At 54.2% G+C, this 25,646-nt stretch overlaps 2 protein-coding genes across 11 annotated transcripts; one reads left to right on the forward strand and one right to left on the reverse strand.

Moving 5' to 3' along the window:
* The first annotated feature begins 696 nt into the window (after window positions 1-696).
* On the forward strand, window positions 697-3,806 carry TMT1B (thiol methyltransferase 1B). Its single transcript, NM_001194494.3, is given in 2 exon segments — window positions 697-1,457; window positions 2,982-3,806. Coding segments are annotated over 2 exon segments (735 nt in total). The 5' UTR covers window positions 697-959; the 3' UTR covers window positions 3,219-3,806.
* Window positions 3,737-24,951, reverse strand: ITGA7 (integrin subunit alpha 7). Of its 10 annotated transcripts, XM_077954455.1 has the most exons (27): window positions 24,536-24,951; window positions 20,118-20,245; window positions 19,939-20,018; window positions 18,267-18,522; window positions 17,646-17,777; window positions 17,254-17,373; window positions 16,146-16,353; window positions 15,819-16,012; window positions 15,372-15,460; window positions 15,130-15,257; window positions 14,884-14,979; window positions 14,647-14,708; window positions 14,339-14,508; window positions 13,719-13,868; window positions 12,974-13,089; window positions 12,236-12,428; window positions 12,073-12,153; window positions 11,901-11,980; window positions 11,714-11,788; window positions 11,479-11,581; window positions 10,584-10,760; window positions 10,287-10,418; window positions 7,692-7,805; window positions 7,051-7,149; window positions 6,820-6,945; window positions 5,368-5,480; window positions 3,737-4,457 (listed from the first exon to the last, which is right to left on the reverse strand). In XM_077954455.1, the coding sequence occupies exons 1-27, from the start codon at window positions 24,739-24,741 to the stop codon at window positions 4,397-4,399; spliced, it is 3,489 nt and encodes a 1,162-aa protein (XP_077810581.1). In that variant the 5' UTR covers window positions 24,742-24,951; the 3' UTR covers window positions 3,737-4,396. The 10 variants fall into 10 exon arrangements, with proteins under 10 accessions (XP_077810581.1, XP_077810582.1, XP_028685413.1 ...); XM_077954456.1 differs by lacking the exon at window positions 17,646-17,777; XM_028829580.2 differs by lacking the exon at window positions 17,254-17,373.
* Window positions 24,952-25,646: the final 695 nt, after the last annotated feature.

Consider the following 25,646-nt stretch of genomic DNA (forward strand, 5'->3'; position numbering starts at 1 on the left):
GGGAGGTCGAGGTGGATGAATCACCTGAGCCCAGGAGTTCAAGACCAACCTGGGCAACAGGGTGAAACCCTGTCTCTAAAAAAACAGAAAAAAAAAACAACAACAACAACAACAAACAGCCGGGCTGGGTGGTGTGCACTTGTAGTCCCAGAAACTGGAAGGCTGACATGGGAGGATCGCTTGAGCCTAGGGAGATTGAGGTTGCCGTGAGCCGAGACTGCCGCCACTGCACCCCAGCCTGGGCTTCAGAGACCCTGTCTCAAAAAAAGGAAAGAAGGAAAGAAGGGAGGAAGGGAGGGAGGGAGGAAGGGAAGGATCTCTAAAAAGTGGCTACTCTCTGACCTCCCTTCCCCCTATTTCTCCAACTCACCCCATTCCCCACAGAACTAAACTTCTCACCCTTTCCAGGAGAGGGCATGCTGTCTCTGTCCTGTACACCTACTTTTTCCTCTGCCAAGAGCACCCTTCCTTTCCTATGGCCCCTCTGAAGTGCCGGACCTGAGGACCGAATGAGGTCAGGACATGTCCCATGAGTCAACTCTGTCCCCAGCATTCCCTACTACCCACCCCCAACGCCCTGCCAGCGCCCCCCCCCCCCCGCCTCTCCCGCCATGAGTCTGTCATCTGCAATTTATCCCCTCATCCCCTCCCACTCCCTCTGAGATGACTCAGCAATCCCTGCCCCCCTTCAGCTGGGCGCAGTGCCCCAGAACCCAGGAACATGGGTACCATCTGTCCCTCCGCCCGCATAAAAGTCATTGAAGAGCCTGTGGGGCTGTGGGACCTGCGCCCTCTGGAGGAATTCCATACACCCACTCAACCCTGGCAAATAGGAAATTGTCAAGTAGGAGACAAGGAGCAAAGTCCTATCACAGCGGGAGGGGACGCCAGTGCCTGCAGGGGCTGAGCAGGGAAAAAGCCAGTGCCCCAGCGGAAGCACAGCTCAGAGCTGGTCTGCCATGGACGTCCTGGTCCCACTCCTGCAGCTGTTGGTGCTGCTTCTTACCCTGCCCTTGCACCTCATGGCTCTGCTGGGCTGCTGGCAGCCTCTGTGCAAAACCTACTTCCCCTACCTGATGGCTGTGCTGACTTCCAAGAGCAACCGCAAGATGGAGGGCAAGAAACGGGAGCTCTTCAGCCAGATAAAGGGGCTTACAGGAGCCTCCGGGAAGGTGGACCTGCTGGAGCTGGGCTGCGGAACCGGAGCCAACTTTCAGTTCTACCCACCGGGCTGCAGGGTTACCTGCCTAGACCCAAATCCCCACTTTGAGAAGTTCCTGACAAAGAGCATGGCTGAGAACAGGCACCTCCAGTACGAGCGGTTTGTGGTGGCTCCTGGAGAGGACATGAGACAGCTGGCTGATGGCTCCATGGATGTGGTGGTCTGCACCCTGGTGCTGTGCTCTGTGCAGAGCCCGAGGAAGGTCCTGCAGGAGGTCCAGAGAGTACTGAGGCCGGTAAGCAGAGTGGGAAGGAGATGGGTGTGAGGCAGGCAAACGCAGCATCAGCCGCCCCAGGGTTCGGCTCCCAGAATGGGGCGTCTGAGGTAGTAAGCAGCACATTAGACACCCCATCCATCCCTACCTGCTGGTGAATAGGAGACATGACCAGTGCCACGACAGGGAAAAATTGGGTGCTGTGGAAGCAACAGGAGAATCACCTACCACCGTGGGACAGGGAGGGGAGCAGGGAGGACACCTAAGGGACTGAAGTTTAAATCGAGATCTGTGCTTGGGAGGCCGAAGCAGGAGGATGACTTGAGCCCAGGAGTTCGAGACCAGCCAAAGCAACATAGTGAGACGCCGTCTCCACAAAAATAATAATAATAATACAAAAGCTAGCCAGGTGTGATGGCGCATGCCTGTAGTCCCAGCTACTCAGGAGGCTGAGGTGGGAGGATCACTGGAGCCCAAGAGTTCAAATTATAGTGAACTATGATCACACCACAGCACTCCAGCCTGGGCCACAGAATGAGGCCCTGTCTCAAAAAAAAAAAAAAAAAGAGATATGAGGGATTAAGCAGAGTGACAGGGTGGGGAAAATAAAAGAGCGTTCTAGATAAAGATAGTAGGGGAAGTAGAGTAGAATTCATCAGATTGTCGAGAGAACGTTCAGGATAGTTTCCAGGTTTCTAGCATGAGCAACTGAGGGGAGAGCCGATGAAAGTGCCATTTACTGAGATGGAAGAAAGCTGTTTTTGGACTTACTAGGTTTGAGATCGCCTAGGGAGAGTATAGTGAGGCGAGGAGCTTGAGGAACCCCAGCTTCAGTCAAGAGTTGGACCTGAGGTTTCCCTGGGATGTTCACAGCGATGTCCAGGAAGCAGTTTGTGTATGCATCTGGGTCTTGTGAGAGAGTATCTCTCTCATTGTATCTCAGAATACAATGAGCCCAGCTGGGCGAGGTGGCTCACACCTGTAATCCAGCACATTGGGAGGTGAGGCAAGCAGATCTCTTGAGGCCAGGAGTTTGAGACCAGCCTAGCCAACATGGTGAAACCCTGTCTCTACTGAAAAATACAAAAATTAGCCAGGCGTGGTGTCTCATGCCTGTAATGCCAGCTCCTTGGGAGGCTGAGGCAGGATTATCACTTGAACCCGGGAGGTGGAGGTCACAGTGAGCCGAGATCACGCCATTGTACTCCAGCCTGGGCAACAGACTGAGACTCCATCTCAAAAAAAAAAGAATACAATGGGCCCTCCACTCCTGTTTCTCAATTTCCCCTTCTGCCTGCCCTGGGCTATTCTGGTCAGCCTTTAAAGATCTCCCACCAGCCATGTCCCTACAGTTATGAGGTTCTTTACATGCACTTTGAAGGTGGTAGCAGGGGACGCAGAAAAGGTCAGGGGCACAACAGTTTGCTCCATGACTCTCGGACCAGCAGCTCCCATTTCACCAAGAAGTTTGACTGTCTTGATCAGTGCGATAGGGAGCGGGGTCAGAATGGAGCCAAGTGACACTAACTCTCTCCTCCCTCCCAGGGAGGTGTGCTCTTTTTCTGGGAGCATGTGACGGAACCACATGGAAGCTGGGCCTTCATGTGGCAGCAAGTTTTAGAGCCCACCTGGAAACACATTGGGGACGGCTGCTGCCTCACCAGAGAGACCTGGAAGGATCTTGAGAATGCCCAGTTCTCCGAAGTCCAAATGGAACGACAGCCCCCTCCCTTCAAGTGGCTACCTGTTGGGCCCCACATCATGGGAAAGGCTGTCAAATAACTTTTCCCAAGCCCCAAGGCACTCATTTGCTCCTTCCCCAGCCTCCAATTAGAACAAGTCACCCACCAGCCTACGTATCTTCCACTGAGAGGGAACTAGCAGAATGAGAAAAGCCATTCCTGTCCCATCTCCTAGTCCCTGTCTCCCCAACCTCTGCCAGGGCAATCTCTAACTTCAATCCCTCCTTCGACAGTGATAAAGTCTACTTCTACCCTGACCACAGGGAGTAAACATTTGTACCCTGTTGTATCCTTAACTGCAAGTTTCTGGACTAGTCTCCCAATGTTTGCCTCCCGACGTTGTCCCTTTCCTTTGTTCTCATGGTAAAGCTCCCCTTGCTGTCCTCCTGAGGCGACACCCATGTGTCTCTAGGAACTGGTCACGAAAGTCATGGTGCTTGCATCCCTGCCGAGCCCCCCTGACTCTCTCTTCCCCCTACCACCTTCATCCTGAGCTGGGGGCGCCACGGAGAATCAGAGACGCTGGGGATGAGGGAGCAAGACTCTAAGAGGCAGAGGTTTTGTTCTCAAATATTTTTTAATAAATAGACAAAACCACAAAACCACTAGACTGATGCAGCAAATTAAGGTCAGATGAGAGGGGAAACTAGAGAAGAGGAGCCCCTGAGTCAGTGACACAACCTCCTCCCCAACCCTCTAGGCTAAGGCACTTCTGGGGAGGCAGGTCCTTGGGGTCCTATTACACAGAGTGAATGGGAGAGGAAGGGATTAGGATCCCTTCTCCCCACCTTTGCATGAGGACACCCCTGCCCTTCTCACCCTACCCCATGGCCCTATCCCTGATTTACCCTCTCTCATCTCACAGCACTCTAAGGGGAAGTTGGGTGGGAGGAGTTCTTGTGGGTGGGGGAGGTCTGTGCCCCTGAGGAAGCCGATCCTGCCAAATCTTGATGCGACACCAGCAGCCCACTCTACCCTCTTCATCCCAAAGAGCCATCTCTGGGGAAGGGGTGGAGGGTAGCCACAGGCCAGGCTGGGTCATGGGAACCTAGGCAGTGCCTGGCCCCGCATGCCCATCGGGGCCCAGCTCGGGATGCCCATCGGCAGCCAGGATGGGGTGTGCATCCGGGCCCTCCCGCCGGGGGCTGCCCCAGTTGTTCCTCAGGATGGTGCCCGTCTTCTCCTCCTTGAACTGCTGTCGGTCTTCCCGAGGAATCTTCACCGCATGGTACTGGGGCACGGTGGCCTCGGGGTGCTTCGCCCGTTTGAAGAATCCCATCTGTAAGGACACCAGGCTGGACCATGAGGAGCCTGAAGAGCTGTGGTCCCTGGAGCAGACGCCTGGCACGGCACAGCTCCTCACCCTCACCATCCCTGCTGCGGCAGAAAGGAAACAGGCTGAACAGCATCTGGTGCGGTGGGCAACACCCACGGTGCTCCCATCAGTGCCAGGTCCCCAGGTTCTCATTCACAGCAAGAGAGAGACCGGGAAGGCATCCAAGAGGCAGGACCAAGGGCATCTCCCTTGGCCCCTGAAAGAGGGTCTTGAGAGTGGAGCATCAGGACCTGACTCAAGATTTCTACCCACTCTAGCTTCTTAAGAGACCCAGTAGTGTCCCCCAGAACACAAACAAGACCTGAGGAAGAAAATGGCTTCCTAGTCCCCTGCGTCTCTAGAATGATGCCTCTCAAGCCCCATAAACATGCACCCTGTGTACTTGTACCTTGGGCAGCATGCCCCTTACAGCAACGCCCTCTTGTCCATCAATACAGTAGTCTAGCCCCACCCTAAATCAGGACCATGCTGGCCCTTACACACCAGGGTGGGAATGTGCCCCTGCACACTCACACTCAGAGGCCCAAGACTCCTACATGCTCAGACTGCATGGCATCTCCTTACACATTCATCTCCTTGCACACTCATGCCCCTAGAAAAAAGCATGCATGCGACCTCCCCACACCCACATGCACACCCCATGAGCCCACCAACCCTTTGTGCATGCCTCAGGCTGTGTAGACTTACCCTTATATCTGCACCCTTCTAATTACCTCTCACCTCACATCACTCTCATGCAATCTCATTTTTCACCCTGAACATTCCTGATCCCCTGAGTGCTGGGAATTCTCCTTATATTCACACACATACATACCCACACACATATATACACATGCACACACACAACAGTTACCCCACAGTCCCTGGACCCCCAACTTCCATGGCTGAAGGCTGCACAGCCAGACAGGCCCGGTGATAGTTGGTGGGAAAAGGTGAGCTCTGACTGCTCCGATGGAAGAAGCCACACTGGGATGTCGAGGGAGAAGCAGGGCAGAGGAGGCAGAGGAGGGAAAGATTGAGGAAGGACGGGAGCCCCTATCTCTGCTCTGTCTTCCTTCCATGGAAGCAGGGAGCAAGCATCCTGGGGCCAGTTTCAGAGAGGCATCAATCTCCCCTAAGACTGGGAAGGTCCCCAACAGCTTGGATGCCACTCCAGAGCCTGGTCTACTGATGACTCACACTTGCCAAAGGGTGGCTTAGTCTGTGATTGGTCCCAAAGAGCAGGTGCAGGCAGGGGCAGTTCTCCAGAGCCCCAAGGACATGTATGGTTCTGAACACAGCCCTAGATGTGGCAGATGGCTCAGCATATGATCCCTGGTGATGTAGGTGATTCCCTGTACTGACGTGTGCATGTGCATACTTTTACGTTGAGCCCTGGATGATAATATGATTCTGTATACAGCTCTGGGTGTACAAGAATACTTCCGTGCAAAGCCTGGTATGGGGAAGCTCCGAGTTCCGCCCTGAGGGCAGTTCCCTGGAGGCTGTTCTCCACGCTTGTTGGCCTTCTTGGCCACACTTACCTTTCCAGTTTTCACTGCCACATTCTAGTTAAGTCAGATCACACTTCTCTGCCTCCATGACTTTGCCTGCCACGGTCCTGCTAGACCCCACCTACCTCATATTCTTACATCCTGACCCTACCACCCAACCTTCCTCTAAGGACTGGTTTCAGTGCTACCTCCTCTCAAGCTTGTTTCCCTCTAAACTCCCACTGCCTTTTCTCAACTCAACACTTTCTGCCTTGTCCTTGACTACAGGCTCACCACTCCTACCCCACTAGACTATAAAATCCCTAATGAGGTCTGCATCTGAATTTTTTTTTTTTTTTTTTTTTTTTTGAGATGGAGTCTAGCTCTGTCACCCAGGCTGGAGTGCAATGGTGCCATCTTGGCTCACTGCAACCCCACCTTTTGAGTTCAATCGATTCTCCTGCCTCAGCCTCCCAAGTAGCTCGATCTACAGGCACACACCACCACACCTGGCTAATTTTGTATTTTTAGTAGAGATGGAGTTTCACCATGTTGTCCAGGCTGGTCTCAAACTCCTGACTTCAAGTGATCCACCCGCCTAGGCCTCCCACAGTGCTGGGATTCCAGGCATGAGCCACTGCACCTAGCCTGCATCTGATTTATCTTTGAAACATCCAGGGACTAATAGAGTTCCTGAGACATGCAGGTTAAGTGTTCAGTGCAGATTTGCTGAATACATGAGTGTATGGGTGGGTGACAGAACCACAGTACAAAAGGCTGCCCACCCGACCAGGAAGTCCACCCCCATCAGCCCCACCCTCTCCAAGCCTCACCTTCCACAAGAGCAGCACCAGCAGTGCTAGCACCAGCAGCCCAGCCAGTACAGCCAGGAGGATGACCCACCAGGGCACTCCTTCTGCCACCACAGCCATGGGGTCCAAGTATACCATCACCGGGATCTGGGGAGCAAGGGGTCAATGGAGCAAGAGGTCAATGGAACACGAGCTGGAGGGAGCAGGAAAGAAGAGAGTCCTCCCCACCCATCCCCTAGCCCTGCAGCTCACCACTATGGAGGCATCTCGGAGCATCAAGTTCTTTATGGAGGACTTCACTGTGATGTTGGCCCGGACAATGACTTCCAGGGACTTCACAGCTGAGTACTCCTAAGGGAATAGGAAAGGAGACCCGTCTTCTAAATGCCCCATGTCTCCCTCCCTTCCCCTTACCTCCTGAAATTATCAGTGTAATGGTGCCCAACACAGAGGATGTTTCTGCCTGCTTTGGGTTAAGAGTATGCTGCATTTTGGCTGGGCACAGTGGCTCACACCTGTAATCCCAGCACTTTGGGAGGCCAAGGAGGGCAGATCACCTGAGGTCAGGAGTTTGAGATCAACCTGGCCAACATGGCAAACCCCCATCTCTATGAAAAATACAAAAATACCGGATGTGGTGGCACGTGCCTGTAATCCCAGCTACTCAGGAGGCTGAGGCAGGAGAATCTCTTGAACCTGGGAGGCAGAGGTTGCAGTGAGCTGAGATCGCACCACTGCACTCCAGCCTGGGGGACAAAGGAAGACTCCATCTCAAAAAAAAAAAAAAAAAAAAGGATGCTGCATTTGGACAGTGAGGAGGGAGGAGGAGAAGTGAGTCCCGGAGGGGCTTTTGGGGAAGAAGAAACAGACTAGAGCCCCAGTGGTATCCTCACCTCCAGGAAGGTGCTGTTCCAGAGACGGCCCCAGACATGCAACACAGCCGCGCGGTCAAAGCTGTAGAGTGGGCAGCTGAACACCACACAGTTGGCCGTGCCCCGGGCGCAGTCCTAGGGATAAGGACAGACAAGGGTCTAAGCCACTCAGTTTGACCCTGCTGAGACTGCCATCTCTCCCATTTTCCTTACTTGACCTCAAACTCCCCTCCTCCAGGAAGTCTTCTCAAACTAATCTTATATCCAAAACAGCTGCCTACCCTAAATCTGAGCTATTCAGCTTTGAAATGCGTGGAGGAGGCAGCATGGAGGGGAATCTCTTACTTGACAGCACAGGCAGAGTAGCTTCCCCAAGTGATGCTTATGTTACCTAATGACAGTCCCATTTATTGAACACCTACTACTTGTCGGGCACTTATCTCATTTAAGCTTCGCAACAGTCCTGCAAGGTGCACGTTATTATCATCCTCATTTTTCAAAGGAAGAAACTGAGGAGGCCCAAGAAGGCCAAGTGACCTGCCTCAGGTCACAACACTAGCAAAGCTAATAAGTGGTGGAGCAAATATTTGAACTCAGCTCCATATTCGATACAGCCACACCCCTGCCCTAAACCCAAACTCACTGAAGCAGGAGGAGGCTGCCTCAGGAGCTCCTGGGGGGGCAGGGGACTCAGGCTCTGTTCTTTCCAGGACTGACCTAAATCCATTTGGCCCAATCACCACCTCTTGACCCATTTGCCTGAAAGTTATGTTATATCATCACACCACAATCCAGATACAGAAGAATGGCTTTGAGAGTGTCTGAATTCTTTGAGTCAGCTTTTCTTGTGCCACTTTTGAGCCATTCAAGAATCCTCAGCCAAGCTGTCTAAAAGCAAGGCCTTCTGCCTTTTTTGTAAAAGAATCTACTTTAGACATTATGTTAAGCAAAGTAAGCCAGACTCAGAAAGATAAATGCTGCATTATCTCACTTATATGTGGAATCTGAAAGTTGAACTCATAGAAGTAGAGAGTAGAATAGTTGTTACCTAGGGCTGGGGTGAAGGCGGGGTGTGGCTGGGAGCTGGAGGAGGTGGTGGTCAAAAGGTACAAAGTTTCAGTTAGACAGAGGGAAGAGATATCTATTTAAGAGATCTATTGCACAACATTGGGACTCTAGTTAATTACAACATAGTGTATTCTTGAGAATCACTAAGAGAACAGATTTTAAGTGTTCTTACCACAAAAATAAGTATGTGAGATGATGTGTATGTTAATTAGCTCAATATAGCCATTCCACAGTATAAACATATTTCAAAGCATCATATTATACATAAATATAATTTTTGTCATTTAAATAAATAAATACATTTCAACATGAAAACAAAAAGAATCTATTTCAAAGTTCCCATTTAAAAGGGAGACCTCTCAGGGGAAATTGGTCAGGTGGAGAAGGGAGGACTATCCATGTAACAGAGCAACAGCTAAGACACAGGTTCCTATATCCCCTGACATTCTTCAGTTTGCCTCATGCCATGCTCCCAGGGGAGCTGAGGGCCCAGTGCAGGGACTGCAGCAGCTGCTAACATTCCCCTGCAAAGGATCTTCTTGGCTCTACCTGAGGTTTACCTCCACCTCCTTACAGTCAGGCCAGAGACCCTCCCCTAATCTACGTCCCCACCACATTGTCACTGCGAGCCCCATCCTAGCAGGGAGGGGCACAGAGCATGTGCGGATCTGCTCAATCCCTTCACCTAAACAACATAACTCTGCAAAACAAGCAGAAAAGGGGAAAGCAAAACTGCTCAAAAGGGGTAGACTTAATAAATCACATCTAATATGCTATCATCTTCATTATTAGAACTTTTAGAATTTAGTGTTTTTGCCAAGCACATGGCTCAGCACTTTGGGAGGCCGAGGCAGGCAGATCGCTTAAGGTTAGGAGATCAAGACCAGCCAGCCTGGCCAACATGGTGAAACCCATCTCTACTAAAAATACAAAAATTAGCCAGGTGTGATGGCATGCACCTGTAGTCCCAGCTACTCGGGAGGCTGAAGAAGGAGAATTGCTTGAACCAGGGAGGCGGAGGTTGCAGTGAGCTGAGATCGCACCACTGCGCTCCAGCCTGGGCGACAGAGCAAGACTCTGTCTCAACAACAACAAAAAAGAACTTAACATTTTTAATACTGTAAACATCGAGCAAGTGTCCTTACACAAATTGACTTTTTTATGTTATAAGAGTTCAGAAGAACGACCAACAGACCTCAAAGTGTGAGGATGGGCTAACCCCATCCATCACCTATAAAATGTAATGCTTTATATAAATGTAAGGTGAATCAATTGCTTGGCTAACTAACTTGCTTCAGGTGGAGTGACGTGTTCTAGAGTGAGCAATTGCAGGGGCTGAGCAGGAAGGAGGTCTGCAGTGTCAGTAGCTGCCTCCCGGGCACCCCCTCCTATGTACTGTGATGGGAACATCTGGTCAACTTGCACCCAGGCGTTTGACCATCACGTGTCTCAATAGGCTACCCTTCCTGGACACACAGTACCCTGGAGCTCTGTGCCCCCACACCCCACACTCCCATTCCGGCTGCACCAAGTCCGGCCTGCCCTCACCAGGGTGATGTTTTTCTTCTTCTCAGCAGAGGACACCGGCCACCAGGACATGCTGGGCTCCTGCCGCTCACCAGGCTCCTGCTGCTCAGGCGGCTCCAGCTCCCGCCGCCTCCTATCCCTACTGTCCACATCCTGGACACAGAAGGGGGGTCTCAGTGAGTGTCCCCCCAATCACAGCCGTCCTGAGATAGAATCTCCTCCCCACCGCCTTCCTCCTGCCCCATCACTGCACTCACTACCCTTACTCCCCATGACATCTCTCCGAACATCTAACCCCCACCCCCACCTAAGCCTCACCAGGTGGAGGATGTTGGGCCTGGGAGAGCAAAGCCCTTTCTGCCCAGGCCCCTGCCCGCCCTCCAGCTCCACCCGCATTGGGTACAGCAACCACTTCCCATTGGCAATCTCATGAGGCCACATGATGTTGAGGAAGGCAGAGCCCAGGGTTTTGAGCGACTGGCCTTGATTGGAAACCTGTGGGAAAAAGAGAGTATGAGGGGAGGGACCTCAGTTTTTCGTTTTTCTTTTTTTTTTTTTATTTTTCGTAGAGACAGGATCTGGCTATGTTGCCCAGGCTGGTCTCTAACTCCTGGGCTCAAGCAATCCTGCCACCTTGGCCTCCTATAGTGCTGTGATTACAGGCATGAGCCACCATGCCCAGCCAAGGAACTCAGTTTTCAAGTGGATCGTAAATCCACAGAGATGGAAGGAACAGGGGCTGAAGAGAAGGCCCTCAGGAAACATAATTTCAACAAATACTCAGGATCCTAGACCCCACCAGGCACCATTCTTCCCACCCACCAAATCCAGGGAACCCTAGAAGTGTCCCTGGAAGGTGTGAGGGGAGGCCCCAGCCAAGCAAAGGCAGAGTTCTAGGGAGAGACATTAACTCCCACCCCATGTTCCCATCCCCCAGCTGAGGCCTACAGCAGAGAAGCTTCCCTGGACTTTCATGGCCTACCAGACCAGCAGGTGAGACAGCCAGACAGAATGACCAGGAAAGGTCAGGTGAGGCCCCAGCAGAAACACCTTACCGCAGCCAAGGTCCAGATGCAGACCAGAGGCCTCAAACTCACTAGACCAGCATGCTGCCACATGGTAGAAGAGCCCCAGCCCTGGGGACACAGCTCAGCCTCTCCTCTGTGCCAAGGAGGGAGGGCAACCATGGAGGGGCCTCATCCCTGACACTTACCGTGACCTCATACTTGACCTTGCTGCCCACATCCCGCTCAGACTGCATGGCTCTCTCACCCCTCACCACGCCAGAGAAGAAGAGTTGCTGGGGAGTGGCCATCCTGGTGTGCAAAGGTCAGAACAGGGGTAAGAAGGTCTGGGGCCTGGCTTAGTGCAGGCAAGGCCCTGGTCAAGGTTTGGAAGTGGCAATGCCCCTTCCCTCCAATGGAGGTACCCACTTGGGCCAGGCTCACCCTGCAATGGACAGTGGCAGCTCAATGAAGACACGGGCTCGTGCAGAGACTGGATGCAGCTCCTGCTCACTGATCCTGGTGAGTGGGCAGGGGCAAGTATGGGCATCAGGCACAGGCGCCTCCCAAGGGGTCAGATGAGGTCAATATGACAACCCCCACCTCACCCCTCCGGCCCCGCCTGGCTTACGTGGCCAACAGCAGCTCTACCTCCAGTTCCGTGGTCTCAATGCTGATCCCTGAGGTGCTAAGAATGAGGTAGAAGGTGACCTAGGCCAAGGGTGGAAAGCGATTAGAGTCAGGGGTGGTCTATGGGCTTACAGAGAGGCTACTCACATAGGGATAAGGGCAGATGTGCTAACCTGGGCACCTCTCTTCATGGGGTTCCCCAGCTCACACTCAACATGGGAGGCATTCTCGTTGGACAGGCAGAGTGGCTTCTCCTGGAATGGGAGAGAAGGCAAGGTCAGTCTGAGTTACTGGAGCCCCTCAAGACCCCACCCCATCCTGCCCCCAGGTCCTCACCGCAGGGTCCAGGGCCCGGACTCCTGAGTAGTGCAGTGAGTCAGGAAGCATGACCAGGAGCTGGGCTTCATGGGCATCATCCCCATCAGCCTGGGGCTGGGCTGGGTCCGATGGCAGGTTGGTGACCATCAGCTCCAGGCCAATGACTGGCTGCCCACTCAGTGCAAACAGGGCTGTTGTTCCATCCGCATCCCTGGAGAGTCAGACCCCACTCCCGCTAAGAACACCTCCCCCTACCACTCCCCCTCCCAGTCTGCTCCCCGCAGTACCTGCCTTCACTCCCTGAGCCTCTCTTCCCACTCCAGGTCCCCATCACGCCCGTCCAAGCCTCAGGCCTCTGTACACACAACTGGGAGTCAGAGGACCTCCATTCTCATCTCAGCTCCACCATTACTTACCTTGGGCAACTAACTTAACCTCTCTAGGCCTCAGTTCTCCATCTATAAAATGAGACTAATATAATTCCTACCTCACAGAGGTTTGAAGACTAACCAATGAGATGTATGTAGACTGCGTATTATTAGTGTACTGTGAAGGATTGCTATCCCTTGCCATGGGAGCCCCCACGGCCCCATCACTGACCCTCATCGCAGTCTCTAAGTCATCAGCAGGTCCTCTTCCACCTTCTGCCCTCTCTGCAGGCTCAGCCCTCCCTCTGACTGGTCCTCCTGAGGGGGCTTTCTCTCAATCCTTGAACTCTTGCCCTCCCACCCCCACCCTGCTCTCTGCCCCCCTCACATGGGCAGAGGCTGGAATTCCGTGTCGCTGACCCGGGCACAGAAGCGGGCGCGGACCAGCTGCAGATTGCTCTGGCAGATCTTGTCTTCACCACAGCCTTGCTTCAGGAAGTGGATCTGGGGAGAGACATGAGATAAGGGGCATTCCTAGGGGACAAGGCAGGGGGCAAACCTGTCACCATGGCATACAGTGGGTTAGAGTATCACAGGATTAAACAACCTGTGCTCAGCTCTCATCTGCTGCTTACCAGCGTGTGATCCTGAACTACGTCCTCTCCTCTGCAGTAAAATGATGGGAGCACTACCATGCCATGGTAGAGACTAACAGCAAGTCAAGAACTGGACCACACTGCCCCAGCTCACATGCATGTAACTGAGTTCCAGATTTAGAACCGGAAGGGATGTCAAGGGCACCACTTCTGGGCCGGCCATAAAAACCACACAAGGGGCCTCATGTCCCCCGCTTCCAGCTGAACGGGATGAATGTGACTTCAAGAGCTTGAAGGCCTCATTTGAAGATTACAGAATCCCATCAACCTGAGCCCCTGAATGACTACATGGAGTGGAGGAGCTCTGTCCCCTTGACTAGGAACACATGGTCATTTGGGCACCTAGAGATATGAGGAATTACTGGAGTAGCATACGTGAAAGGGCTCTGTGAGTTACGAATGGGTGTCACTGGGGAGGGACTATGATCTCTGCCCTCCCAGCTCCTCCTCCTGGGCTAAACCAGAACCCATGCTCACCTCTGCCCGCTGGGTGCTGGGCTGGTGGGCATTGAGGATGGGGGCCACTGGAGGCAGCCCCTGGCCAGGAGCCTGTCGCCGGAGCCGAGGGGTCTGGAGACTGTAGGACAAGGTCACTACAATGGCCCGAAGCTTGTCTTTGACATTATCCTAGGAAGAGGAAGGGCTGTTCCTCACTGGAACAATCCCCAGGCCTCAGCCCTGCTCTGAGCCCCAGCCAGACCTAGGACCAATTCTAAAACTTGGAAAGAAGCTTAGGGACATGAATGAGAGGGGTGGAGAACTGAGCAAGGAGGAGGGAGAAAGACTGGGGTAGGGGGCAGGAGAAACCCAGGATTTAAGGCTTTGAGGACCAGATGTGATGATAAAAACTGCCACCTCCTCCATTCAGCTGGAAGGGGGGACATGAAGCCCTTGCACCTCCTCCTCCTCCAGGGAGTGCAGAAATGACAGGAGAGGGCAGCAGATGAGGAGAAAGTGAGCTCAGAAGACAGGCTTCCCACGTGTCTAGGTCTTAGAAGGAGGCACAAGTGTGTTCGGGAAGAAGCAGCTAAGAGGAATCACGGAAAAGAGATGGAGCCATGACAATGACCCTCAGAAGCCAAGGGGTCAGTGTCCACCTGGAGCTGGAACATGGCATCTCCACAGACTCGGTCATGCTGGTGCTTCAGCCACACGGTGCCTGAGGCTTGGTGCTTGGGTTCATCTGGGCTACGGCTCAGGAAGGTCACACGGGGAACCTGGCCCCGGAGTCTCCGGTCTGTGTCCGCGTCTAACACGTAGTCCAGGGCTGTGGCATGTTGGGAGAGGAGTCGTCACTGAGCTGCAGAGCTGCTCCAGCTCACCCTATTCCCAGGGTGACCTTGAAGTGACTCCCCCTCCCTGGGAAACCCAAAAGGGCGAGCCGCAGAGCGGGAACTGCACTCACCCACAGTAGGGCTGTAGCTGCTGGGGACTGCAATGTAGCTGAAACAGACCCTTAGGTCCACGCTGCGGGGGCAGAGGGTGGCTCCTGAGCCAAACGAGGCCAATGGGCCAAGGCCCCCACCCCCACCCCATCTGTCACATCCTGTCACAGCCCCAGCCCCAAACTGGGGAGATAAAGGGATCAAAGGGAGGGCAGGGGAAGCTGCCAGGGTCCAGGTGCCACCCCATCCTGCCTCACCAGACCGAGTGGCCGCCAGCACAGTTGGGCTGCTCCAGGTCAATGCTTCGTGGAGCAATAGAGACCTCATGGGAGACATGGAGGACGGGTCTGGCCCTGGAATTGGGGAGTCAAGGGCACCAGAAATGTGAGAACGTGAGGCTGGGAAACAATCTTGAGCATTAGATTTGGCACCGGGATGGGGGTCAGAGTCACAGGGAGGGGCTGACACCCTCAGGGAGGGAGAAGTGGTGGTGAGGGGCTCACCTGAAGAGCACGACAGTGTCAGCCAGGGAGCCCACCAGCAAGTCAGGGTATTGGTTCCCATCCATATCCAAGCTGCCTGACAGGGAGTAGCCGAAGCTCTTGATGCCCACAGCCTCGCCCTCCAGCACCTAGAGAACCGGCTGTCAGCCTCCCTCGATCCCAACTCCCTCAGGCCTCTGCCTCCCCGATGCCTCTGCTGATTCCACCCACACCCATTCCCTCATCCCAGCGACTCCCCTCACCTGCGAAGGTTTGGCGACAACCCCCAGGCTGCTCCCATGGTAGATGAAGACTTTACCATCACCATCAAAGGGGGCGCCCACTGCAATATCTGCAGGGCACAGGGAAAAGGCAGTCACCCTGGCTGGGGGCCTTGCAGACAAGGTCCAGGCCTCAACTTTTCCCCAGTCACTCAGGTATGTTTTCTATTTTATTGAGAGGCTACAAAATCCCAGGCACTCTACGTACATCATCTTTAATCCTCTTGGCCACTCCCTGCAGACATTACTAACGCAAAAAGGTTAGGTAACTTGCCAAGGTCAGAAAGCCGGTAAATGGTAAAGCTCAGACATAAGCCCAGGAACCCTCACTCCCGGAGTCCTCAGAAGACCGCACCCTGACCTCTGAGGGGCTTCCCCATCCCTCCTGCGGCCCCTCCCTCCCCTGAGCCTTTCAGTTCCCAGTCACACCTGGAAAGCCATCTTGGTTGAGGTCCCCCAGGACAGCCAGGCTGATCCCGAACATGGAGTCAGGGGAGCCGCAGAGCCGGAGAGGGGAGATCCCAGCCCAGTGACCCCCCTGGTTCAAGTACACATACACGGCACCCCCCAGCTCTTCTTGGCGCTCAAAGAAGTAGGGGGCACCCACTATCAGGTCTGGCCAGCTATGGAGAGAGGGAAACATTCAGTACGGGTTCTCCCTGGCCAGAGGAGCCAGCAGGAGGCTGAGTGGCCTCAGCCAGAATGGGGCTACAGGACCCAGCCTCCCTCAGGTGGCACGGCCCTCTACCCACTCACCCATCACTGTTGAGGTCAGCCACAGCCAGCGAGTAGCCGAAGCCGGAGGTCAAGCGCTCCCCAGACAGCATAACCTCAGGCACCAGGCGACTGGCGCTGTCCTTGCGCAGGATGACCACAGCACCCTTGTGGTTGGCACGGGGGGCCCCAGCCACAAAGCTCAGCTCTTCTGCACGCACCAGACCTTTCCCCGAGTCAATAGAGAAGCCTGGGGAAAGGGTGACTTACCCCTAAGTCTTCACCCCAAGACCCAGAAGCTGGGGTTTGTCACAGCTCCCCCATCCCCTGTCCCTCCCCTAGGTTAACAGTCAAAAGATAGGTTCCCCAAGTCATCAGCACCACAGCTGGATGGCTCTTCCTTCCCGCAGGGCCTGGCAGCCCCCCACACCCACCAGGCCCAGAGACAAGCTTGGCACAAAAAGTGCAGTGAGGTCAGCCTCAGGGAATGGGCAGGAGACAGAACGGTGATGGCTGAGAAGGCCAGGAGCCCAGGTAGGAGGCTGAGCACAGTGGCCTGATCCTGCCCACACCCAGGGAGCTAGAAGAGCTAGAGGTCCCTCTCAGGCCCGAATCCCACCCAGTGCACCTCTTCTCCCCAATCCCTCATCCTGACAGGAATGGGAAGTCTTCACATGGATGAGGGGGAGACAAGGGGGAGTGAGAGAGAGCCTGCTTCACCCAAACATCTCCCAGGCCTGGTTTCCTCCTCCTCTGCAGAGGGAGGCAGATGAGACAAGGAGAGGGACTTACCAACACCACTAGCCCTTTCCTCAATATGTGCCCACCATCCATCCCTCAAGGAAAGTCCCCCTAGAAGGCAGGACTGTCCTTCCCAGGATATCCTCAGCCCTGGCCCTCTCACTCCACCTGAATCTTCCTCCCTGGAGATCCCTGGCTCACAGCCCCAGAGGCCATCACCCTTGGGGCCTCCTCTTCTTAGGCCTGGTCACTGGACCCGGCTCTTCTCTGCAATTTGGGCCCAATGTGTGTCTCCCTGGGTGTGTGTTGGGGGAGGAGGAGATTATAAGGCACCAAAGGTCAAGTTCCCTGGGGAAGGAGGGGAGGCCAGGCCATGCCCCTAGAGTCCAGGAGGTGGGAGCTTACAAACCTAAGTAGCTATTCAGGGCCAAGTCTCCGGCCGGTCCTGGGAGCCGGTCAGCAGGGTCCAAAGTTTTATACACCAGCTGGTCAGGGTCTGAGCTATCAATGTTGGTCACAAAAAGCAACCCTGTGGGGGGTGGGGGCAGACACCAGGGACGGGACATCCAGAGGAGGGGCCACAGAGTAGGGAGACAGAGCCACAGAAAGGCCAGAAAAAGGTGGAAGAAGAAGAGGTAGAGAGAGAAAAAGAGACCAGAGAGATCACAGCCAGAGACAGAAAGACAGAGAGAGACAGGGTGAGAGACAGAAACAGAGACAGAAGGATGGGAGCATGGAGAGGGAGGACAAAAGAGAGGAGCAGAGGGTTAGAGCAGCTCTGGGCCGGGGAGGGGTCCCTACCAAAGTAGCTGTTGGCAGGGACCGGGATGAGGCGGGGGTCCTGCTCCTTCTCACCCCCCGCCTCGTAGGGACCGTCGTCCAGGTGTGCCAGGTCCGCTGAGCCCTGAGCACAGAGCTCCACCCTGGCCGTGCCTGCAAGGACAGTCCTGTTAGTGCCCAGGGCAGGGTGCAAGAAATACCCCTCAAGCTGGACACTGAGTTAGACAGGCACACGGGGAAGCCCCTCCTCTTCTTTCTAGCCCTCTCCCCACCCTGTTCCCAACCCAGGCTTCCTGGGGTCCCCCAGATGTGGCATCACACTCACCGAGTGTCAGCTCAGCCAGCAGCAGCGTGCGGAGACGGGAATGGCAGTGATGAGGTGTGGGCTAGTGTGTTGGAGCATGCAGGCCCCAGCTGCAGGCCCAGCGTGCACTTGGGGCCCATGCCAGCACGTTGAGGAACACTTGGCCGTGCAAGGGAAAGGAGGCACCCCCCACTCACGTGTGCACTAGCTCAGTGGGGGTGGAAGGCATGGCAGTGCCCTGGGGCCATACAGCAGTGCACATGTGGTCATGCTTGGCCATGTCTCTGAGGTAAGAGGAGGTTTCGGTCCCCTTCTCCCCTCCCCGAGGAGTGACTCACCCTTCCAATTATAGGTTCCTGGGGCCCCAAAGAGGAGGTAGTGGCTATCAGGGGAGAAGGCGGCAGCTGTGCCCTGCTGGCAGAACCCAAATTGTTCATGGCCTTGGGGGCGCCCCTCACAGAACTTCCATTCCCCACCATCCAACTCATCCCGGATGGCCAGGTCCTGGCTTAGCACAAAGCAGCGACCAATCATATCCCGTGTCTCCAGGATCTGGTCCACTCGCTGCCTTGCCTCATATCGGTGTGCACAGGTCTGGGGGAGGAAGGGATGGGGATCATTTCACTCTGTGGGCCAGGGACCTGCTTGAGGCATGCTGCCCACATGCAGAGATTTGGCAGACACTGATACGTGTGTGCTCACACGCACACGCACATGCACACATACACACACATACCGCTATGCCGGCACCACTCAAGCACCATTACCCTGCCAATGTTACGAAGGTCCGTGCATAACCCAGCAACCTGTCTGCACCCACTTCCTTGCCCTCAAATGGACATCTCCTTGTTCCACATTCTGCCTGGAGCCAAAAGACACGACTAAGCCACCACATAGGATGTGTGTCTCCCTGATCATTTCACAGTCCTCCAAAATGCCAAGCTTGGCCCTTTCCCTGGAGCTTTGTAAGTGTTAGCACCTCCTCTGCAAAGAACTTGCTGTCCTCTTCACTCTCCAAGTATTACTTTGTTTTTTTTTCCTGAGGTAAGGTCTCACTCTGTCACCCAGGCTGGAGTGCAGTGGCACGATCATGGCTCACTGCAGCCTCGACCTCCAGGGCTCAAGTGATCCTCCCACCTCAGCCTCCTGTGTAGCTGGGACTACAGACATGCACCACCATGACTGGCTAATTTGTTTCTATTTTCTGTAAAGATGAGGTCCCACTATGTTGCACAGGTTAGGTATTACCTATTGTTAAAGCCTGGCTCCAATCACCCCATCTGCAGAAGTCTTCTCTCTACTCCTCCTTTGGATTTTTATAGACTGGAGACTAGACCACTCACTTAACATTAACCAGCTTCTGCCCCACAGTGATCTGTATTGGTAACTGTGTGTCTGTGCGTCTTACTAAAAGACACAGCGAGAGTGAGAAACAGAGAGCCCTGTCTTTTTTTTTTTTTTTTTTTTGAGACGGAATTTTGCTCTTGTCTCCCAGGCTAGCATGCGAGGGTGTGATCTCAGCTCACTGCAACCTCCTCCTCCCAGGTTTAAGTGATTCTCCTGCCTCAGCCTCCCGAGTACCTGGGATTACAGGCACCTGCCACCACGACTGGCTAATATTTTTGTATTTTTAGTAGAGACAGGATTTCGCCATGTTGGCCAGGGTGGTCTCGAACCTCTGACCTCAAGTGATCCACCTGCCTCGGCCTCCCAAAGTGCTGGGATTACAGGCATGAGCCACCAAGCTCAGCCTTCCCCTGTAGTAACTAGCACAATGCCTGATGCTTAAAAGGTTCTCAGTAAGACTTTGACAAATGGATGGATGAATGAATGGACAGACGTTTTTACATGTATAAGGACAAGGAGCAGGCCTCACACCTTTTTATATCTCCCTGATGTACTTGGTATCATACCATATTCCTAACTTATGTTCTCTAAGCACACCTGTGCATATGCACACACCATAAACACACACCATCCTTGCATTCAGTCATGAGAAGCAATACTCACAACAATCTTGCCCCCAGGCCCCTGGCTCCGAACACTGACTCCCAACCACTGGTTCTCCTTGCTTTCCTTTTGCACATCAGCTGGAGGCAGAACACTGGGAATTAGGGGAGGGAAGAGGAGCCCAAGTCCTCTCCTCCCTGCTCACACGCTTCCCCCACTCCGCTCATGCAGGGCCACACCTCCCTGGTCGATGTCCACTCTGTAGCAGTCGGTCTCCTCCAGACTCAAGGGGCAAGCGAAGAGGCCTCCAGTGCGATTCGCCTGCTGCCCAGGAAGAGCCAGGGCCTGGGGAGCACCCACCAGCAGCCTACAAGATGGGGCAGGGACAGGGACAGGAGTTAGATGTCAGAATGATCCAACCTCCTTATTGCTGCCCAGGCCCAACCCCTCAGTACTAAAGAGAGTGTTCAAGGACTAAAGAGAAGGGGCAAATGTCAGTTTTCTCAAACCCTGGCAAGGACAAATTAATATACTTGGTCATGCAGTCATCACGTTGCATGTACATACCAGCTGGATGAGGAATCAACATGCACAGTAGATACACACACACACACACACACACACACACCAACCCGAGCAGCCAGGCCAGCACTGTTGGTTTGAAAGAACCGCCTATTCCCAGCACCTGTTCCTGAGTAGGCCTTCCCTACCCCCTCCTTGGCCCCATCCCCAAGCTCTGCCCTGCTCCCCCAACCCAGTCTAGTTGAAACCCAGCCAGAAATGCCAAGAATGCTGGGAGCAAAAGTAACAGGGCCCCACACCGGCATCAGACTGTGGCTCAGGGACCAGCTTCAGAGGACAGGCAAGAGGCTAGATACAGATCCACTTCCCCCTCATCAGGGACCCAGCAAAGACCTCATCTCCCAGAAGCTGTGCCAGCCCAGGATTCGATCAGTCACTCTGGCTGGCATGGAGGTAGGGACAAGTTTCTCCTTCTGAGTCCAGTGCTACCCCATTCTCTTCCCGACATCCTGAATCCCCTTCCCCATCCTTCCTTCCCCCCATGTCTATGATTTCTCCTTCCCTTTCACCCCCACCCAGTCTTCTCTCCTGCCTCCCCCTCAGCCTCTTTCCCAGCTACAACTTTCTTGGCAGGACAATTTTCCATGATCACAGCCAAGACGTCTTCCCCAGGGAAGCACTGTGCTGGGAATGGAGGCTGCCTGGGTCCCCCGGGGCTGAAGCCCCAGGCCAGAGTGAAGGCTGGGATGAGGTGAGACGACTGACACCCAGCTGGCTCCATGTGTCCTCTCTTTGCAGAAGGAGAGACTCAGAAGTGGCAGTGGCACAAACCTCAAGGCCTCTCTCCCACACTCTTCTCCTCCATCTCCCTTCCTGGGGGGGCAAAGCCCAAAACCATGTTAGGCAGTATTACAGATAGGCATCTGTGGGACACTGTGCCAGGTCTGCTGGGGTGGAGGGGGAGGGCAGAGAACCATTCTTCCTTCCCACAGCTCCTCCTCGTCTCTTAGCAGCTGCCATCCCTTGTCAGGGCCAGTGTCAACAGAGAGAAGGGGTATAGGGAGTAGTAGAGACGAGAAGACACATTGGACATTCAACTACTTATTGAGAGTCTATCATATGCCAAGCCCTGTGTCAGGTGCTGGTGAGACAAGGAAATCATATTTATTCAGCACCTACTATGATGTCAGATCCGAAGCTAGACACCAGGGATATGAAAAACTAACATTCATCACTGTCCACATATGTGCCAAGCACCAGGATAGGCAAGTCACATGCATTATGTCATTTAATCATCACAACAGTCCTACGAGATAAGGATTCTCTTCTTGTCTTTCAGATGAGGAAACTCAAAGACACTAAGCAGTGATGCTGGAATTCAAATCCACATGGGCCTAACTCCAATACTTTGTCATTCCACTCAGTGACTGACCTGTCTCTAGAACACTGAGACCACCCCAGAAAGGGAAGAAGGGAGAGGGGAGATGAGGGTACCCTGGGCAGAAAATGAAACGAGGTGATACAGCCCTGTGCAAATAAACGGCAACCTTCAGGCAAGTCAGCAGTCCCCGCAACCTCCAAATATAGAGGTGACCATCTCACTGAGGGTTGGGGCTGTCTTTTCATCTTTGTGCTTGCCCCATAGGGAGTGTCAGGATGTGTTTTACTGAACACACACATTTTGTGGACTCATAGAGATATCCAGTGTCACAGCTGGTCAGTGCATAGCTAAGCACCCAGACAAGTTAACTTTGTTCTATGTTCACATCTCCTCTGGAGGCCAAAAGTAGGGAGGAGGGGAGGGGCCCATGTGGAGGAAAGAAGCTGAGTGCATAGATATGCCCAGTCCGCTCTTGGTGGAGAAGAGACCACTCGATCCCTAGTGGAACAAGAGCACCCAGCCGCAGCCTCTCTAGTCCCTCCACCTGTGGTCCAGCCACACACACACTCCTTCCTGACCTAATGCCATAAGCCCTAACTACCCCAGGCTTCTGGACAGCCACAGTGCAGCCACTGCCGAGAGAAAGGCAAAAAAAAAAAAAGTGTTGGCAGCTGGGGGCAGAGGAGCTCAGCTAAGTGAAGACAAAGGAGTAGCCCACGACCACCGCACTTCTCGATTCTCCACACACTCCAGCGCCCCAGCCCAAGTCCAGCCCCTCTTTGGCCCCTCTCAATCTGGGTGGCCCTCTGGAGAGGATGCTTGGCCTGGAAGGCTGGCTCAGCAGGGGAGGCCCTCTAGCCAAGCCTTTGGATCCAGAATCTCTGTAAAGCACTCTGTGAATCACAATACAAGAATAGCAGTACTACTAACACTTTCACAGCACTCACTGTGGGCTATGCACTATTCTAAGCATTTTACATATATTAAGAACTCTTAATCTGCACAACAACTGTATGTAGTAATACTATTGTTTATATTCATTTTACAATTGAAGGAAATAAATGAGGCTGGAACCACACAGCAAAGGTTAGACCTCAAAGTCTCATCCCAGAGCTAGACTAAAAGACATCAAAACAGGCAAGAAGTTGTTTTCATCAGGGCGTGCTAAGGCAGGCAACCTGCAACTAAAAAGCTAGGGACTGAGCAGGTGCCTGGCCTCTCACATGCCCCCCTCCCTCACCCCCCCCCCCCGCAGCAGAGCACCCCCTGCTGGAGCAAAAGCAGGGTGAGGCAGTCAGGCCCTCTGGGAATGCCCCCAGCTTGGCTCTGGGAGACAGAATCAGGGGCCACCTTCAGAGAGGAGGGGGAAATGACAAGAGACCAAGCTATTAAAAATAACCTAGAATTTGCCTGGAAATAGCTTAGAGAGTTCAGCATGTCCTAAAAAGGTCTCCAGTCCTCAAACTCTGGCAGATGGGGGAAGGAGGGAGGAAGGGAGGAAGGGAGCAAAGGTGAATGAGGAAGTAGATGGTAAATAGAAGAGGAGATGAAGTCCATTGCTTTCTATCTCTCCCAAAGTTTTGGGGACCAGAGCCCCTGCTACCAGATGATAGGGATAATGGAGGAAGAAAGATTAGAGCTAGGCCCCCACTCCCCAAGCAAGTGAGGAGAAATGAGCTCTTGTCTCTGCCCCCTGCCCCCAGATCAACAGTAGAGGGAGAAGACAGTCCCAGTGGACAGCATTGATCCCAGTAATGGATACTTAATGTGGCTTAGGCACTGGTTGGAGAGAGAAAAGCCCCCTAGCAGGAGCGGGTGAGAAGCTTTCTTCATCTCTGGCCTCTCTTTTTACAATCGGACATGTAGCGAGAGCCAAGGATACAGGCAACATGACCAGTCACAGGCCCCTCACAAAAGTATATCCATCTCCCACGGGTCCTGAACTGATTAGAAAGAATTAGAATTGTCCTCTACCCCTTACTCCTCCTGTCTTTGACCTGCTACTGAGATTCCTGGAGCTGGAAATTTGCTAAAGAGGAGGAAGGGGAGCAGCCTGGCCAGCATCCTTCCTGGATCTCTCTCACTGTTACAGCTGCTGTGGCTACTACTACTGCTGCTACTAGTACTTTGGGGGCTCAGTTTTCTGCCACTGTCTATCACCAAGCCACCTACTGCAGGCTGCCAGACCTACAGATCCTCTCCCAATCTTCCCATGGTCTTAAACCACAGAAGTGGAAGCTCTCTCCTGGCCTTCCAGTGCCCTGCTGCCCTCATTCCATCCATGGCAATGCTCTGGCAGGAAGTTATTTCTGGAGTCTGCCCTGCATGCAGCCCTCTCATGGCACCCTCAACCTCTATGTCCTTTCCATCTCCTCCCATTCTAAGCAGAGACAGACAGTCTCCCTCCCTTGGGGAATCCAGCCCTTGGAAGAAGCAGGGGAGCCAGAGGCCCTGGGGCTGGATCAAGGATGCAAGTTGGGGGAAAGGCCCAGAAGAAGGAGATGGTTCGCTGCCAAGACAAGAACCTTCCTTTCCAACTCATCCCTAAGGCAAAATCCTGGGTCTCAGTGCCGGGAAGTGCAGCTTCAGACCCAAGTCAGATGAGGCAAGGCTCCAGGTTGGGGTGCGAGATGTCTGTGGGCAGTCAAGGTCTTGGTGGGGCTGGAAGACAAAGAAATGAGGTGCCCCGCAGAGTGGGGAGGAGGACGATCTGTGGCTGGAGCATGGGGACTCCGGGCGGGTGCGGTGACTCACCAGCTCTGGGGTCCGGGCTGCAACTGCCGGTGCAAGGCCACAGAGAAGCCGAAGAGGCTGCCTGGCTCGCCCTCCTTGCGCAAGGCACCCATCACGTCCAGATTGAAGGCGACAGCCCGTGAGAAGAGCAGTTCGACGAGCAGGGAGCCAAGAAGGTAGCAAATCCAGGAGGCCCCCCAAGGGTCGCGGCTCCGAGCCCCGGCCATGGGACGATCCCCGCGCGCTTTCCCAGCGAGTGCAAGGGAACTCTCGCACGCCCCAAGCCCCAGGTCCCCCCAGGCGCGTCTCTGGTCTCCGAAGTCTCGTTGGTCTTTCAGAGGTTTCCCAGTCTTTCGCCCCGCTAGCCTTCCCTCCCGCCGCTCCGCCGCCCCAGCACGGGCTAGGATAACTACAGCAGCCGCAGCTCGGGCGTCCACTCCGGCTCCAGCCTCCTCTCCCGGGAACACCGCGCAGGCCCCGCCCCCTGCCCCGCCCCTCGTTCCCGCAGCAGGTGGAGACCCAAACGCGTCGCCAAGGGAATGCCCAGGCTGGTGGCTGGGGTGGAAACTAGCCTTGCTGACCCCCCACCACCACGCCCCCCAAGCCTAGCACCGGCTGCGGCTCCGCCCCTGCGCGGCGCTCTCCTCCCCTTCTCCCCCCGATCCCATCCCCAGCCCGGGAGTGGTGGAGGCGGCGCCTTGGAATGCGGTGGGAGAGAAGCACAGATAGAAAGAGAGGGGCGGAAACAGAGGAAGGAGGGTAAGAGATGAAAAGTGGGAAGACGCTAGAAGACAACCTGGGAAGAGAAATTTGCAGAGAGAGAGGAAACGTAAGGGGAGCGGTCCTGGGCCTGGGTCCAGCGTGGCATCTTAGTGCTCCCTGTTCCCCATGGTCACATAGAGCACTCTTTCTGCTGTTGGGATCAGATCGCTGCCCTCCCCCATCCTATCCCATCCCCCGCCCCCAGCCCGGTAATGACCACAGCAGTGCTAGCCACATCGTCAGGATTCAAGGGAACAGAGAAAAAGAGGGAAGAAGAGAGAGAAAAACTCGGGAGATATGGGGAGCAAATGGAGAAATGGAAAAAAGGAAGGAATGGAGAGGAAGAAAGAAGGGCAAGAGGTTAATTGAC

This window comes from Macaca mulatta, chromosome 11 (assembly GCF_049350105.2).
Source record: "Macaca mulatta isolate MMU2019108-1 chromosome 11, T2T-MMU8v2.0, whole genome shotgun sequence".
Classification (NCBI taxonomy): domain Eukaryota; kingdom Metazoa; phylum Chordata; class Mammalia; order Primates; family Cercopithecidae; genus Macaca; species Macaca mulatta.

Bases quoted from the DNA above. Each gene is read 5' to 3' on its own strand.
- ITGA7 (XM_028829584.2), bottom strand. From the start codon at position 24,741: ATGGCCGGGGCTCGGAGCCGCGACCCTTGGGGGGCCTCCTGGATTTGC. The intron at 14,980-15,129 runs GTGAGCCCCTCA...CCCCAATTCCAG, and splicing joins GACACTGTCGTGCTCTTCAG to GGCCAGACCCGTCCTCCATG. The intron at 13,090-13,718 runs GTGAGCATGGGT...GTCTCTCCCCAG, and splicing joins CCAGCACCCAGCGGGCAGAG to ATCCACTTCCTGAAGCAAGG.